General features: G+C 44.0%; 1 protein-coding gene across 2 annotated transcripts in view; it reads right to left on the bottom strand.

Annotated features, from left to right (window-relative positions):
• The window catches only part of LOC102380035 (deleted in malignant brain tumors 1 protein-like), a 42,779-nt gene extending 28,150 nt beyond the window's left edge, over positions 1 to 14,629 (bottom strand). For both annotated transcript variants that reach the window (XM_014523080.2, XM_025212040.1), the window contains exon 1: positions 14,267 to 14,629. In XM_014523080.2, coding sequence (XP_014378566.1) covers positions 14,267 to 14,360 — 94 coding nt within the window. In that variant the 5' untranslated portion in view covers positions 14,361 to 14,629. The remainder of the gene's footprint in view (positions 1 to 14,266) is intronic.
• Between the last annotated feature and the right edge of the window lie 2,918 nt (positions 14,630 to 17,547).

The following is a 17,547-nucleotide window of genomic DNA, read 5'->3' as shown; positions in this document are numbered from 1 at the left end:
CACTTCCTCAGTCTTCTAACTGTAAGGAATGTTTTTCTTGTCATGTTTACACATTTATTAATGTACCTTAAATACTGCATATTTAGTTTAGTATTTCCTTAATGAAGTACTAACTAAAACAAAAGTTTCTGCTCAGTAGCACTGGCACACAGTTACTTAGTGATACTTACTGTACATTAGCCATGGGGGTTGTTAACTGGGGGTACATGTAGCCCTTGGGGTACTTGAGAAGGCCCTAGGGCAGGTGTGGTCAAAATGCAGCCCGCGGGCTGGATCCACCCCACCAGGCCATTCTATCTGACCCTCGGGGCCCCTCAAAAATTTAGAAAATTAATATTTATCTGCTTCTAGCTGCCTGTCATTTGACCCTCGATGACTTGCCAAAACTCAGTAAGCGGCCCTCCGCCCAAAATAATTGCCCGCCCCTGCCCTAGGGGGAATGTGCAGGCAGGCAGGGATGGAGTGCTGCCACCAACTATCCGCGCAAGTGCCGCGCAGGCACTGTCTGGCTGGCCGGACATGGGGGGAGGAGTGTGGCAGGAGTTCACATGTGGCAGCTGCTGCCACTCTGCATCTGGCTGCGCACCCCCCACCCCCCTGGCTCCATGTCTAGTCATGTGCCATCCCCACCCCACCCCCGCTCTGCGTCTGGCCGCCAGGGGTACACTGATCCAAAGGTTGAAAACCCCTGCATTAGTCTAATAACACTGGGCAGTAGACTATTAGCACGTTTTTTGTTGTGATGCTACTGCGCAGTGTTATTAGACTCATACGCAGTAAGCATCTTGTGTAGACATGCCCTCTGATATCTAGTTTATATTTGCTTTGCTGCAATTTGAAGCCATTGCTTCATGCCCTGCCCTCAGTTGTAAGGGAGAAAAGTTGTTTTTCCTTTTCTCTATGGCAGCTTTATAACTATAAGAAAATTTGCTACTATGTCTCCCGCCTTAATCTACTCTTCTCCAAGCTAGAGATGTATGGTTCACATTGTTTCTTTCTACTGCTTGCCTTCCAACCCCCTTTTTCAACAGAGGGGCCTCTGGAACCTCTCCAGTTTTAAAACATTTTTCTTAAAATGTGAAGTATAGAATTGCACTCGTAACTCTAGATAAGACCCAGGCAGTGACAAAAAGAGTGGTATTATCAATTTCCATGTCTTACACCTAATACTCTTGTTGAAGCAGGCCAAAATTCCTTTTTCTTTTATTGAGACTACACCACATTGCTGACTTATGTTGAGTCTGTAATACACCAACCACACCAGATGCTTCTTAGCAACAATACTGCCTGCTAGAAGGTCATTCCTGATAGTTGTTCCTCAGCTTTGCAACTCCTTCTCTCCTTGAGGTCCACTAGGGCCTAAGCCTGGCTATCTTTCACAAGTGATGTCAAACCTTCTTTTTTGGGCAGGGTTTTAGAAGACAGGGGTACGTTTTGAGATATTGTCTGTGAAATGTATTATTTGCTTTACCCATTGTTATGATTTGTTTACATTATAAGCTGCCCCAGACCTTTTTGGGTGAGGATGGCATAGCAATCAAATAAACAAGCAAAAAAATAAATCTTTAATAAACATATGAAATAGCACTGGACTCGGGATAGATTCCTGTGGGACTTCCACTGACTAAGCATCAGGAAGGAGACAAGACAGGGGAATTTAATCAGAGTCAGTCACTGCTTCAAAACCTTCCAAACCAATATCTGGTTTCATGCTGTTCCCTTGTAAAACAAGGCATCCCTGAAATCTACCTTCATTTATTTTGGTATGAATTATCTACTGGGAGCAGAGACAGATTCTGTTCTCCCAAGCCCTAAATCTAGACAACTAATCATAATGCAGCTATTTTGTAAACCTTCTTATCTACAGATCATCTATTGTGTTTATTCAAATTACAAAAGAAGGATTCCCCCCCCACCCCAGTTTGCACGAGGAAAAAACCCCCCTTGTCCTTTAATTGAACATGATAAAATCTCACTAAATACATTGTCTATCATTAAACTGCTGTCAAAAGCAGCATGTGCTCAGCAATGCAAATCAACTATGAAGTTGATTAAGTGCAGTCAACACTGACCATGACTATAAAACACATGACTCACATTGGGCAAGTATACTGATAATAACCATTTTATGAACAAACTAAAAGAAACTACATTCACACAAAGCTTGACAACCTCCACCTATAACACTACCTTGTTCTTATTACACCTCTTTCCATCATTAGCAAACTAACCACTCACAAAACTCCCCTAACCCAAGAAAAAGCAGTAAATTTCTCTCCATCCCTTTGTCCTTTTGGAAGAAATACTTCCATGTTTCTTTCCTTCTCTATTCTCTGTCTTATCCTTCCCCATCTCATCCACATCTTGATCCACATAGTATTTCAATTCATATATTGCCAACTCCAAACACTGCCTTCTGGTGAAAGCCAGTCCCTTGACCAACAGTAGATTTTTCACCTTCCATATCCTTTCTGTCACACAAAATAGTACGGTACTCAATCTGTCTCCAGCCCTTTGGGCATTAACCCAAACAACACCATTTCATGTGTTAAGTCACAGTTCATATTGATTGCCTTCAAAAATTGACACCCCCTGCTCCTGTACCCCTTGCATAAAATACAGGTGCAGTCACCAAATGCATGTGGATTCTTCAGACCCACGTTCCTGCCTTGGGAATGCTGTCAGTCTTACCAAACACCATATATGCTGATTACCCCTCTCCTCTCAGGAAGAATATTTCATATCATTGTCCATATGATACCCATATGGTTTCCTTTCAATGTCACTTCTTTCCACACTTTTGCCATCTGTCTTTCCATCAAATACCCAACTATTGTTATCTTATCTTCTTTTTTATCATATTAATCACCTTCTTATGGTCTTTCAACCACTCTAATCCCACTCCCCAGGTTTATTTACCCTAAAGAAGTGCTCCATCTTTGCATAGTGGGATGTCAGCTGCCACGTCCATGGCTTTTTCCAATCTCCCCCATACATGCCTCATCTTTTTAATGTTCTTCCTGCCAGGTAACAGCAAAAACATGCAGTCTTCCCCACCTCTTCCATTGCCTCTTTACAGAACATACTTATGAAGTAAGCATTCAAAAAACTTTCCAGATCTGGCATTGCCCAATCTCATAAATCCCTGGCTTTGTATAGCTCTGTTCTGGCTTCCTTTTCTCTTTTACTCCCTCCCCCGCCCCCCCTAAAAAACAAAACAAAACAAAACAACCCCCCCAACAACAAAAAACACCATGTCTGCCTCTGTACCTTCCTTATTTGTTGCCATGATGGTGGTTACACCACTCCTGTGTAAAGAATGATCGGTAAGAGTACTGTTTTCATGGCAGCTCTTTTGCCCTTGAAAGATAGCACTCTACCACTCCACACTCCCAAAATCTGCTTCACTCTTACCTCTAACTTCTCCAATTCTTTTGTTCCTTTTCCTTCAGCATCCACTGGGATGCCCAAGATTTTGATTACACCCTCTACCACCTGCAGCTCAAATTTCTGTAAATTCTCCCAATGCTCCACACCCATCAATGAACTTTTCATCATATTTAATTTGGCACTTACACTTCACCTTAGTTCTCAGTATGCTTCAATACCCTCTCAACTGATGCATTGTCCTAAGCCACTATGTTCACATCATCTTTGTACAATGTACATTTAGCTTCTCCTCCTCCTGGTATCTTCACAGCACTTATCAGCTTGTCATCATGAATTCTCTGCACCAATGGCTCCACTGTACACAGGAAAATTTAGGGAGACACTGGGAATCTCTGTCCAGACTTCCAGTTAAGAAAGGCAACAAGGCTATTCAAATGTTCTGCTTTAACATCCAAAATGTCAAACATTATTTCCTCTATAAACTCATATCTATTCATCATACAACTTCTTTATTCTCCTCCCCCTGTTGCTTATTCTCAGGCATAGATTATGTGCCACACCATCTCTTCCCTCCTCCTCTCTTGTTTCTCTTTGTAGGCCTGGCTTAGTCCTCCCACTAATCTTCTTCTTTCCTTCAATCACTGTTTCATTCCTCATTTCTCTCTCCTGACCTCCTCTTCTCATCTTCCCATGTTCTTCTTGTTGAATGGACTCTTTGCTCATTCCTTCTACAAGAAAGCCTCTTTCAAAACTGCCCATCCCAGCACACCTTTCTTTCCTACCTTCCATCATCCTCTTTTCCCTACCTTCATGTCTACTCTCTGATTCACTTCTTATTTATTGGTCCACTTTCTTCCATAGCTACCATTCTCCTCTCCGAAATCACTACTGTTCTGGGCTCTGAGAATACCTCTTCCATCCTGGCACTCTGTCATTTTCCACCCTGACACTGCTGGCATCAATCCAGGCAGTAAACCAAGCTTCTAGCTGGCCACTACATTTTACCTTAACCAGGAAGTGGTTGAGAAGCTATACCACTAACAGGAATCTACCACAAGACTAAGCTAGCATACCCTATCTCAATAAGACATATGTTAGGGCCCACTAAGCACAGTCCCCCACACCACTGACTCTTTTTCCAAGTCATGGTGAGCCACAATATTATATACAGTTCACCAAGAATCCCTCTGTTGGCCCTTCTGTCAGCCTGGTGCATATGATTAGCATGGCCTCACCCTCCATGAAGTGAATCTAGACCAGGTTGCCTTGTACCTCATCTGCATATACATTTTGGCACATCCCAGGACTAATGACAAGAACTCCTGGTTCCAGTCATTGTGGGGGAGGGGGGTTGCTAATTAGCACATGAATCCTTTGTGGGGAGTATCTGGAGTACACACACATACTGAGCAGAGCTGAGCTGTGGGGTCACCATGGCTTGAAGTGATGGTGACTCTGTGGGACCCAACCCAATAAACTATGTGGTAAATACTTTGGACCAATATCGTACATAGTTTGTCTGTCCTGGGGGTCTCTACCTTGCCACGACAAGGTAACATTGCTTGAGGTCTATGGAGCACAAGCCACCTGTCAATGGTGGAGTGCAGGGCACTTATGAGGGCAATATTTTTGCTGATGTTTCTGTGCACTGCACTGGTCTTTCCTCCTCTTTTAGGACTCCAGATAGAAGAAGATTGCAAGAACTTTATAATGGAAAATTGACTTGGGGGCTGAGGGGTACCAGATGTACTGCTGTTCTTCTGGGCCAAGTACAGAAGCCAGATCTGCAAACTAGCAGAGCTGGAGCAGAATCCCAAATGGAAGGCTTTGTGAGATACTTTACAGGGCCCTTGCTGTGATACTGGCAGATATATCCAACTCGTGCCCATGGACCTTGGAGCCATCCTGGTTCTACAGGGTCATGGAGAACTTCCAGAATAAGTACAACAAGAGCCCAGCAACCCTGAAAACCCCCCGTAAAATTAAAGAGGTAGTTAGAGCAAGGATCAGACTGTCACCTGCGGACATACTACCTGGCAACAGCTACCAGGCCACGTAGGAATGTATTTTTCCACAAGGTCCTACAGAATGAACACAGGGGCTTTAAGTGGCAGTTAGCCCACTGGGTGATCCCTGGATGGATGCTGAGATACAGAAAGGGGCAGAAAGGCCCATCAAATTGCCCCAGGCAAACCTGCCAGTGGAAGAAGGAGACAATCAATCAACTTCCCATACTCCAGAGAGGTGTGAAGGAGAGCAGTTGTACTCCTCATGATGATGATAGGGATCAAGACCTTGTCCAGAAAGGTTGTGTTGTTCGAACACCTGAGCAGGCAGCAAGGGGCCAGCAGCCCACTTGCATCAGTTCATCTCCTGCTTCAGGAAGGCCCGATGGAAGACCAAGAACCTGCTTAAATACAGATACATGAACCTCCCAGTGGATCACGGCATCAGAATGGGAGTGAGTGAACTACAGGTCTATTACAGGAAGACAAAAGAAGATGATGGGGAGAAGATGGTGGAGGATGCATGGAAGAGAAAGGACTGGGGGGTACTGTTCAGAAAGGAGGCACCCGGAGAAGATGATGACGCTGAGGAAGAGGACAATGAGTGACAAAAAGGGGATGAGTGACAAGGATGACGGGGTGGAAGAGGGTGACAAAGATGACTTGGACTAAGGGCAGGGGAGGGAAATGGAGGAATTGTGGGAGGAGTGAGGGTGGGAAGGGGAAGGGAGGATAGACAGAACAGGTGATTGTAATAGTTCAAGAAGATGGTGACAGGCATGTGGGCATACTGGAGTGTGGCATGTGGGTGCACAGTGTGGTTATTGTAATGGGGATGATGATGGTGTAATGGTAGATGGTTTTTGGATTGTTAAGTGAATTGTATCAGTCATGAGACAGGTGTGTAGAAGTGTGGATATATTTATTTATAGAGAAATATATATTTTTGAAAAAAAAAAGTTTGCATTACATATAAGTAGGTGCCAAAGTGCTGCTCAAAAATGTGTTTATGGAATACCTATGCTAAAATTTCCAGCAGTTTCAAACAAAATTAGCATGCATCAATTCTGGATAAACTAAGTGCAAATTGCTACAGTCATATTTAGTTTCAAGGTTATTGTTTTTAAATTTGTTCCTCACTTCCATGTGCTCAGTGACAGCAGGAACTGACAGTAAGGAGAGGGGAAGGGACTACTGGGGGAAAAAGGTTGGTTGGAAGTGGAAAGCAAAGGGCTACATGACCCCCCAGGTTTGTTTTCCCTGCTGTAGTAGTGGGAGGGGGACAACTTCAAGGCAAATCTCCAATAATTAGATTCTACACCTGGAAAATTATGACAAATTTGTAATTTTTCCATATATAGAATCTAATAATTATGTAGGAGTCATCTTATAATTAGGGTCATCTTCTATTCAAGTAAATACAGTAGTCCTTCATTATTATCCACATTTCACCAAAGCAGAAAGAAATATGGTGTCTTGCTGAAGGCCAGCCCAAATCTGGCAAAACATACAAATAAAAACAAGACATTGAGGTGATAGGGCAGTACTCTTCCCACTAGACAGAACTGAAGGACAGAGCTGCTGACTTCAATGAGGAAAGGACCAGAATCTGAATAAAGTAAATCCAAGTTAAATCCACATAAGCTTCCACAAGCATGTCTGGGATTCCTGCATCCCTTGCACTGTCCCTGCCACCTTCTGCAGATGTAGCATTGCAATTTGTTACATAGCAAATTAAAATACATCAGATGTGTTTTACTTCACTATGTAACAAAATCATTTAAATTGAAATATGCTGCCACACATGTATAGTCTAATACAATTGAAACGTAATATGCCACCGCAGGTGTCAACTATGATGGCATTAAACTGGTAAAAAGGGGCAATTAAACTGCTTAAAAGGCCAATTTTGTCATGTGTACAACCACCCTTCGTGCCTAAAATTGATACCTGCAAATGCAGGTATCAAATTTAGGAGTGAATAGCTAAAGCACATTAACGAATGTGTAGGCGCATTAAAGCGCATTAACGCTGTGCATGTGGACTGACTTGGGACTAAAATTAATTCCACTAACACACACACACACACACACACAAACACTAACATTAACACTAACACTAACACTGACACTGACACACACAGCATTAATGTGCTTTAATGCCTACACATGTAGATGTGTGCCTAAACCTGCTAAGTTAATTTGCATTAAATTTAGGCATGCTTAAATACACGTGTACACACACCCTTAAATTATAAGAGTTTCTTCTCCCTCCTTCAAGGACCTCCTGATGGATGAATGCTCAGTCTGCCTCATGCAGTACGTCTCAATTGCTTCTTGTTCACATGAGTTAGGAATAGGTTTTGTCTGGGGTGAATCATAATTATTTTGAGGTCTAAAGCTTCTCACATCATCACTGACTACTTCATCCTAAAATCAAAACTGTGTTACTGGAATGAAATTTCCAGAGATTGTGACTCCCATCCATCCATCCATCCATCCATCCAATTGTTTGAATTTACTTCCTGATCTGATCTGACTAAAGGTAATACCAAAGGTATAGCACCCAACAGGAGGAAATACTTTCAGATCTCCTTTGAACAGAAAAGATATAAATTGAAGTTTAGAGTTCCTCAGGGATCAGTGGTCATCATCTGATTACATTTTAAGGGTGAATGAGAGGACAGTTCAGTCAAAAATATACACACCTGGTGCAGCAAAGGAGCCGGGAACCCCAAACCAAATCTGAGATGTTATGGAAAGGTTACTGTGACTCATTCAGTCTTGTGACTACTACTTCTGATCACCAATGAAACTGCCATGGGTGACCTTGAGGAAATGAAAAATAACTGAATAGCTGTGTCCATGAAGGTGAAGGATTCAGGAGCTCAGGTAACAATCTCATCTCTCCTTCTGGTAAAGGGTAAAGACTCAGGCAAGAACAGATGCATCCTGGAGATCATCTCATGGAAGTGTTTATGATGTCAACTGCATGGCTTGGGCCTCTCAGATCATAGGGTGCATGTCATTCCAAGATGAGTGCCTGTTTGATGGAGAGGGGATCTATCCACTGAGTAACAATAAGAGAATCTTTTCTTATAAAATTGTAAACTAAAGGAGAAGGTTTTATTTGAGGTTCAAGGAAGTAGGAGACAAAAAGCACCACAGGGAATTAGAGAGAAGCATGATCTGGATAAAGGGCTTATGAGAGAAGGTAATAAGGGAAATCTAAGTAATGACATGAAAGGGAAATAAGTAGGGCAACCAGCTAGTCATATACAGTAGCTTTGCAGTAATGTAAGGAGTATCAGAAGTCAGAAGAACTGTCAGTTCTTTAGCATGCATAGAATTATGATGTAGTTGGGATAACTGAGATTTCATTTTGGGATTGTTTCCATGAATAAAATACTGAAATGGGTATATGGCTTGTTCAGGAAGGACAGGCATAGAAAAATGTGAAGCGGTAGTAACTTGTATATTTTAGATATATACACTTATTCTAGAATTTAGAATGATGTGGGACATAGGCCTGATAAAAGTCTTTGGGTTAGGAGGAAACAGCAAAGGAGAGAATCTCCTATAGACTACCAAACCAAGAGGAGGAAGTAGATGAGGCCTTTTTAAACAATTAACTGAAGTATCAAAATCATAGGGCCTGGTGGTTATGATGGACTTTGATTGCTATGCTACAGTCTGGTAAGGTAATGCAGCAGTGCATAGAGAATCTGCAAAGTTCTTAGATTGTGTTATGTACTTTTTGGAAGAGATTGTGGGAAAATCAATTAGAGTGGAATTTCTTCTTAATTTTCTTCTTACTAATAGGCAGAAATTGGTTAAGAAAATGGAGGTGTAACACATTTGGGACCATGAAAAGATAGAGTTTATAATCTTAAGAAAAGGAAGAAAGGAGAGCAACAGAGGAAAAACATCATACTTCAGAGAAGCAGATGTTAACAAACTCAGAGATCTGGTGAGCAGGTTCCCATGGAAGGAAAGTCTAAGGGAAAAGGTGTCCAGATGGGTTGGTTATCCTTTAAGGAGGAAATATTAAGGGAACAAGAAAATTGTATCTCAACACAAAGGAAGGATAATATGAGCCTAAGTCCTACTAGAGAAGATTACTCAGGTTACCCAGAGAGGTTGTGGAATCTCCATTCTTAGTGGTTTTTAAGACTTGGCTAGACAAAGCCCCAGATGGGATGGTATAGTTGGTGATGACACTGCTTTGAGCATGGGGTTGCACTATATGACATCCTGAGGTCCCTAATTTTATACGATTCTATGATTTTACCCCAGGTTCCAGCTGGAAGTATTCAAGAACTAGGATGAGTCATTCCCCAGGGATCAGAAGAAGTGGGCCCTGCTTGCTTAGATCTTTATATGGCTATACCAGACAGCAGAAATCTGTCTGGGCAGCAGGCTGCCTTTCTGTGTTCACCGTCTGCTTAGAACTCCTAAACTTGACTCTGTGGTCTGAACCTCTGGATTGTGACTCTGTGCTTGGAACTTTCTTATTCCTGTTCTTATCTTGGACCTCTTGGCCCAGATCAACTTCTTGCCCTGTTCATGACCTTATCTTGACCCCTGGCTGTCTGTCCTGGACCAGGATTGATGTCCAGTTTTGATGTTGGCTTCCATTCTGGTAAACCCCTAACCCAGTATGGTCTGCTTCGACTAATTGCTTTTGTCCCCATCAACCTTTACAGATTGGAAGCATATAAAATGATAGGCTTGTGTAAACCATGGACTCTTTAGTGAGTTTAAATTTCGACATACATATATATGTATGAAACTCCATAGTGGATCAACATATAGACCCATTTGATTCATTTTGTATTTCTGTTATGCAAAAGAAGGATGGGATTTGAAGAACAGAGCAGAAAAAGTGGTGTCAGAGATGCAAAAAAGGGCTTCCAAAGACAGGTATAACTTCAATGGACAGTATCCTGTGGGGCACCACCAGAGCAGATTACTGTTAATACGCAGCTTTTGCTTGAGACATTTGAGCAGTCAGTAGTTGTTGATAGCCGTGTACTGCTTCTCAAAGTGGCCCAAAACATACACCTAAGAAATCAAGAGTCTGTGACAATAGCAGAGTTTCCAGCAAATTAATTTCTCACCCGACATGGGATTCCAGGTGAGTTAAATGCAGATGAAGGAAGATACTTGGAATCGAAAGTGTTTGTTTAGGCTTGTGAGATTCTAGAGAATGGCAAAACATGCAGCTGTCCAATTTCCTATGGTTGGGTGGGAAGATGTGAAATTCAATGTGACTTGGGATATTCAACTAGCTGCGTAGTAGAACACCAGGAAAGAGTCTGGGACCATCATATCCTATTTCAAGAGATGGTTCACAAAAGAGAAGCCACAGAGAGTACAAAGCGCACCTGAGTGGTCCTCAGGTATGGGCATGAACTAAAGCCTCCCGAAATTATTTTGCAAAGAGTTCCTGAGGAGAAAAAAAGCAATGCAGACTATTGGCACTATTGAGAAATCCCAAAATCCCAAACTAAAAAAATTCACACCTCTGCCAGGGAAAATATGAGTATTGTTTCTGAGAAAATGAAAGACATATATGCTACAAGGCCATATGGGGGAGCCTTGAAAGGAAGATCTCTGTTGTAGGTTGGGTAGAAATCTTTAACTGATTGTGCTTTGTGAGTGACCCTGTACATCACTGACCTGGATAAAAGAACTGCTGGAGTGTAAATTACAGCTGGGTCCCAGGACTAAACCCAAAGTTATACATAAAGACCATCTAAGAAAATGGGCACTATTGGACATGACATTACAGTTTGGATGCCTCCAGAAACTCATAAAACAGCTGTGGAAGCAGAAGCTGGGAGCGTTGTGACAGAGATGAATTCTGCATTGGCCAGAATGCATGGTATCTGTCCTATCCAGAAAACTCTACAGAAACAACAGGAGTTTTTCAGGATCTCAATGCTAAGAAATTAGTCAGGGAGAGAAATGTTCTGGGGAGATATGAATGGGAGTAAAAATGTTTTGCATTGGTGTTATGAGAATGTCTTGATAAAGAGAAATGATTCCATAGGGGGCAGGACTAAGAGCAATAGACTCAAGCTGCATCAGAGAAAATTTAGGTTGGAGATTAGGAGGAACTGTCTGACTGTGAGGGTGGTCAAGCATTGGAACAGACTACCTAGAGAAGCTGTGAGACTTCCATCCCCAGAAGTTTTTAGAAGCAAGTTATACAGACACTTGGATGGGATGGTGTAGTCAGGGATGATCCTGACTTAACCAGGCAGCTTGCATGAAGGGTTACTGCCATCCATCCTGAGGAAAGGCTATGTATTCCATACCTGAGACCCCAGAGATGAGTGCCCTGGTACTTGGCCAGCCATTCTTCTGCACCCCCACCCCCGCCGGCCTGCAGCCTGTAAGCAGGGTCCAGGTCCCCCTGATTCTCCAGGTCTTGTTCCACTAGGTGAGGTTGGCCAGAGACGATACTCACGGATTTACAGGGAAGGTTGCAGGCTCCTGGAGGTTACTGAGCATTGGGACTCCAAGGTTTAGTGAACTTCCTGTAACTCAGGTCCAGGTCTCTGCTCTTCTGTTCTGTTGCTCTTGGCACTATTGAGAAGGCCTCCCTTGTGCCCCCATCCCCTCTGACCTTGGGATCTGTGTCTTCCATGACAGGAGGCTGAAGTCATGACCCTTTTGTGCTCCAGACACGGGGCAGCTTTGACCCCTTGGGCGGGGGGCTGGACCTGATGATCTTGCGAGGTCCCTTCCAGCCCTAATGTCTATGAAATCTATGAAACCTCATAAAATCCCGTTCAGACGTACTTTCCTATGAGTCTATATTCTCAGGTTGCAGCTTGTGAATTACTACTTCCTATTCTGTTGGGGATAGGTCATTCCTGGTGTCACCATTTTTAAATTCCTGCCAAATTCGTAGGTGTTGTTGCAGTGAGGGATGTTGTTATGCTGGAAAATATTAATGACTGCTACCAAGTGTGCCTTATGCCTACAGGCAACCACAGACCTCATTAAAACTGGTGTTCCTGTTAAAGGGGAAAGCAATTTAGCTGCTTTATAGAAACAGTCAACTAGAGGCTATAGAAGCCCTTACCCAAGAGTCTGAGGGTACCCAGGCAAGATGCAGGAGAGGACCAGGAATGAAGTCAAGACTGTTTCTAGGGACTGGTCAAGAAACTTTCCTGGGGATTTAGGGGAGAATGGGCAGCTCCTGAGAGCTCAGAACTGTCTGGGAAGGCAGGCTTGGAAATCCAGAGTGAGGCCCCTGACTGCTTCTGTTTACTTGTAGTGTGTTCGGGGAGAGAGGACTTTGTGCACACTGTAAACAAACAGGACGGCTCCACATAAAAGATCTGACTCAAATAATCAATTTCTTCCCCTAAATGCAACAGCCTGGAAAGACCTTGAATATTGACTAGCTGCTTGGGGCAGGAGGCAGTGATATTAAGGCTTGAAGAGACAGTTATGATTATTTGGTCAATTAGGTCCTTCCCTGACATGCACACTTTTTGAACTCTTCTATAGTTTAGGGGTTGACATATCCAAAGGGAGTTATGGGCCTGTCTCCCAATGAATTTCATCCTGACTTCCTGTACCCCTTCTCACCCACATATCCTGTCCATCTTGATTATAAGGGACTATCTCTCACTGGGCACATGTACATGTGAAATATGTGATGCAATAAACTCTAGAGCATAACACACCAGAGTTTATTGTTTCTGGGTGCAGCATTTACACATTCACATTGAGCTGGTTCAGAGTAGCTCTAGGTTGGAGCACATTAAGCCAGGTCAGAGCAACCCAGGGTTGCTCCGACCCAGCTCAGTGTGCTGCAGAAGGGCTGTCTGGGGCAGCTAGCAAACATCTCCAGGATTAAAAAACATTCCAGTTCCTTTCTACTCTGACAAAATTAAAAAAAAAACAAACTAACCTCTTTTTTTGTAAAACCACAGAAGCAGTAAATGAAAGAAACTGGTGGACACCTTGAGGGCTTAGGAGAATAAAAGAACTAATGAAGCTGAAGTCAAGAAAACAGTTATATTTTTCTGATACTTCCCATTCCACTGTACTACTTACTAGACTCACCCTCACCTTTCATTGCTGGAAAAAATCTGTGTGCTGGCTTCCAGCCTCCTTTCACAACCAAAGGACTTCACACTCCTCTCAAAGACAGGATTATTGCCCAGGTGGGGGTTCTGGCTCCCACCTGCCAAGCTGACATGCCTCCCAGAGTCAAGAATAGCACCTAGGTGCACATCCTCATAAATGTGCACATGAGGTTTGTGGTACCACAAACCCATTTGTGGCACCACAAACCACACATAGAACACATGCACACATTCACCATGCTGCTCATTTCAGCACAGCAGGCTTTTTTTACACTGGGAGATCCCAGTGTCAAAAAAATATTATACTAAAAAGAGTGGTGTGGCACACATGGCAGCACAGTGTGCTGCAGAAAGGGAGCCTGGCCAGCCAGAGCCACATTCTGACTGATGGCCAGGCTCCAAGTGCCCAGGTCACCACCACTGCTGCCCCAGAAGGCACGCAGGACCCCAGGTAAGTTTGCTGGGGCCAGCCCAACCGCTGGCCCCAGTCTTCTCTACCTCACCCAGGGCAATTTTCCACACACTGGAGCATGCATGCAGGGGCATACCCAGGGACAACTAGAAGCAGCACAAATATGTGCTGCTGCTATTTATCCCATGGGGAGCATGTGCCCCTGCATATGCGCACTCATGGGGACTTGCCCTAAGAGTCTTGGGGTTATGGACAAAGCAGTCCAATGAATGATGTTATGTGGGACAAGCAGTGCTGAAGGCTATCATGGTTGCTGGAACTCAAAATCAAAGGGATAAGGCCACTCACCTGAGAGCCATGCCAAGAGGACAGGAATCCTTGTGGTTCTACCTCCAGTGCAGGCAGCTAGACTTCTGCCCAGAAGGCACCCTGAAATCTCCATTTTGTAGCACAGACCTTCTGGGAGACCAGTTCCAGCGAGGCCGGGGGGATGTGTGGCTGGAGATTACAGCAGAAGATTGTCCTTGTTTGAGAGATAAGCTGAGTTCAGTGTCACATTGCAGGTTGGGAGGGCTGGAGATGAGACAGGGAAGGGACCCAGGGGCAGGGCATATGATAGAAATATCCCTTCCCTCTTCCCCCCTCACTTCTGTTCACTCAAGCTGATTCCCTTCTAACTTCTTCCTTCAGTGCTCCTGTGCATGGCACTATACTCTCATATGCAGAAATGATCTTTTGCACGCAGTTCCATGGCCTTATTTATATCACTACATTGTGAAATATGGAGCTGTTCCTGGAACTGCCTATGCAAACACTCCCTTCTGGTTGGGGGACCTACAGAGTGGGGTGGAGAGTTGTTCCTCTGAGTCCAGAGCCTATTATGAATGAATTCACAGATATTGGCTTTGGAGTACATAGGGGCATGAGGAAACATGGATGGGCTTAACTGAAAGTGCAAATTCAAACCCATGCAGTTATAGAAGTACCAGGGCTAGGTGGACCCATTCATTCAGGTGGCAGAAGGCTTAGGCTTACATTTTCACAGGGAACCATTACTAATTCCATGCGCTGCTACCAGCTGATATAAATGAAACCAGAAAAGTCCCTTTTCTATTGGAGTCAACATAGGTATATCATGTTCAATTCACTGAACAAAGTTCCCTCCTAGACAAGGTCTAAATCTGTGTAGACATCCATTTCAATTAAATTGGTGTCTCTTCTGAAGTTGCTGCTCAGACTGTGAGTATAGACACCTATGCATGGTATGTTCTAAAATCCCATTTATGTAGTACAGCTTGCCCTGTATCCTGTGTGTTTTCACACCTAGTCACACGTGTAAATGTGACCCAGTTTGTTTCCATCTGTATTCAAAGCTGGGAGAGTTTAAAGGGGATTTGGGATATTATGGTGAAAACTCTCCTCATTTCTAGTCCAGGCAGGACCTCAGAAATCTAAGCACCCACTTCCCATTCCCTTCCTGGCAGAGGGAGAGAACAGGGTCACTCAGCAGAATTTCTGTGAAATCCCACAGGCCTCAGAACTATGTGGTGCTAGGAGGTTGTGTTTGCTCATCTAGTTCCAGGAACAGCTCTTTTGTTTCACAATGCATTACTATAGATAAGGGAATGTTCAGACATTTGTTCATCTGCAAGGAATAGGCTGTGCAGGGATATGCTGTATTATGAAGACAACAGGCCAGGATGGATAGGGAGGGATTTCTGAATACCAGGTGAGAGGGTCCATGGGTAATATGATTGATAGGGATCCACAATGCAGATGCCAAAACATGTATTGTGAGAGGATGGAGCCATTTAAATATTCAATGTCTGCACTAACTGCCACCAGGCAGGGACAGGCCCAAAGCAGCTCCATAGGACCCAAAATGCAGAAACCATTGGCAAGCCCAACACTGGATGCACGAGGGCCAACCTAGTAAGGAGGGCTTTAAATTAGGTTCCATGGGGGTGGTGATCAAAATTCTCCATTAACATTGCAATCAAGGTGAAAGGACTGGAAGAAGCAACTCAATTCTGGGAAAGGGACAGAGAACCACAAGACAGTAACATGTGATGGAAGTAAATCATATTGTAAAATATGACTGATGTATGTATGCAAAGTGAGATGTATAGGGAATAAACCAAATGAGCTGGAAGCTGCAGCCTGTGAAAAGAACTATGACTTGATTGGTACCAGTGAGCACATCTGCACATTCATTAATGCTCTGTAATCAGTGCTACTATGCACTAGTGCAGATGAACACTTTTTAAGTGATGTTAATGCACGTTACATTAAATCTACTGCATATTAGCATATAAGAACAGTTTTTGCCAGCTGCGCTAATGCTTAGTAGCATTAGTCTTCTGCACATTAAGCATCTTGTGTAGCCGTGCCCGCAGACAACTAATGGGACAGCTCTTATGACCGGTATGTCCACATTGGACACATCTACACATGCATTTGATCTGGGCTTAGTTTACTCTGGAGTAAACTTCTGTGGATTAAGCGCTCCCGGGAGGGCATCTACACATGCAAGGACTAGAAAGCAGATTTGCTGCTCTTAGCACCAAGCTTTCTGCAGCCCTGAAATGGGCCTCTGCCACAATTGTGGGGAGCTCTGAGATCTGGCCACAGCTGCCAGAAGTTGGCAGCCATCTTTAAAAGCCAGCCCCACTGTGCTCCCAGTCACTTCCTTGCCCAGAAGCAACATGCATAGTGCAGAGGCAGCATGTGGCAGTTGTCTCCTTGCACCCTCTGCCTCCCTGTGCTATGGCTGCTTCAGCCTCTGCCCCTGGCTTTGTTGACCAGTGCCATAAGCTCATGATGGCTGCTGTGCTGGCCCTGCTGACCTCCTGTGTTGAACGCTGCCTGGCTGACAGCCATCACGGCCAGCCCAGTTCCCCCATGTGTAGCAACTGCTTGACTGGCCGCAGCGCACTATTCCAAGGACACTGCCACACAACAGCCACTGTCAGGGACTCTGATGAAGGGCTTCCAGATGCCACTTCTAGGGCTACCATTGCCCTCTTGGGCCTCCAGCCCCACTGCCTCTGGGTCTGCCACACCAGCCAGGACTGGTGGCTGCACATCATCCATCATGTGACCTGGCATGACAAGCAGGCTGGATACATTTTGGCTGACCTGGGCCATCTTCTGGGACCTGTTCGGGCAGCTCTAGCCACACCTGGGGTATTTGTACAATCACATTTTTTGCCCTGTCTTGCACTACAACAATGTGACTGTTTACAGAACAAAAACCATTATTTGGATCACAGGAATAGAAACTGTATCCAAAGCAATTTTCTCTTCCTCCTCCTCCTCCTCTTTTGTGCTAGAAAGGAGAAATTGTGCACCCTGCTCCAGAATTAGAGTTTTTATCCTTGGCCCGATGAAATGCACATCTCAGGGTCTTGATCTTGGTTTGGCACTGTGTTCAGTCCCAGTTGTGCCCTCACATCTTAATTTCTTTTGCAATGGTGGTATACGCTGGCTTATTCCTCCTACTTTCAAGCTGCTCTATGATCTTTTCCTCTGACCAAATGTCCATCAAATCCTTTAGTTCTTCCCAGGTGGGGCCCTGGTTGATGGGTGATCCATCAGCTACATACTGCTGGACTTGGTTTTCTAAGACA

Source organism: Alligator sinensis, unplaced genomic scaffold (assembly GCF_000455745.1).
Source record: "Alligator sinensis unplaced genomic scaffold, ASM45574v1 scaffold1140_1, whole genome shotgun sequence".
Classification (NCBI taxonomy): Eukaryota; Metazoa; Chordata; order Crocodylia; family Alligatoridae; genus Alligator; species Alligator sinensis.
The sequence above is the reverse complement of the archived record's forward strand: the minus strand, read 5'-3'. Positions and strand labels throughout refer to the sequence as shown.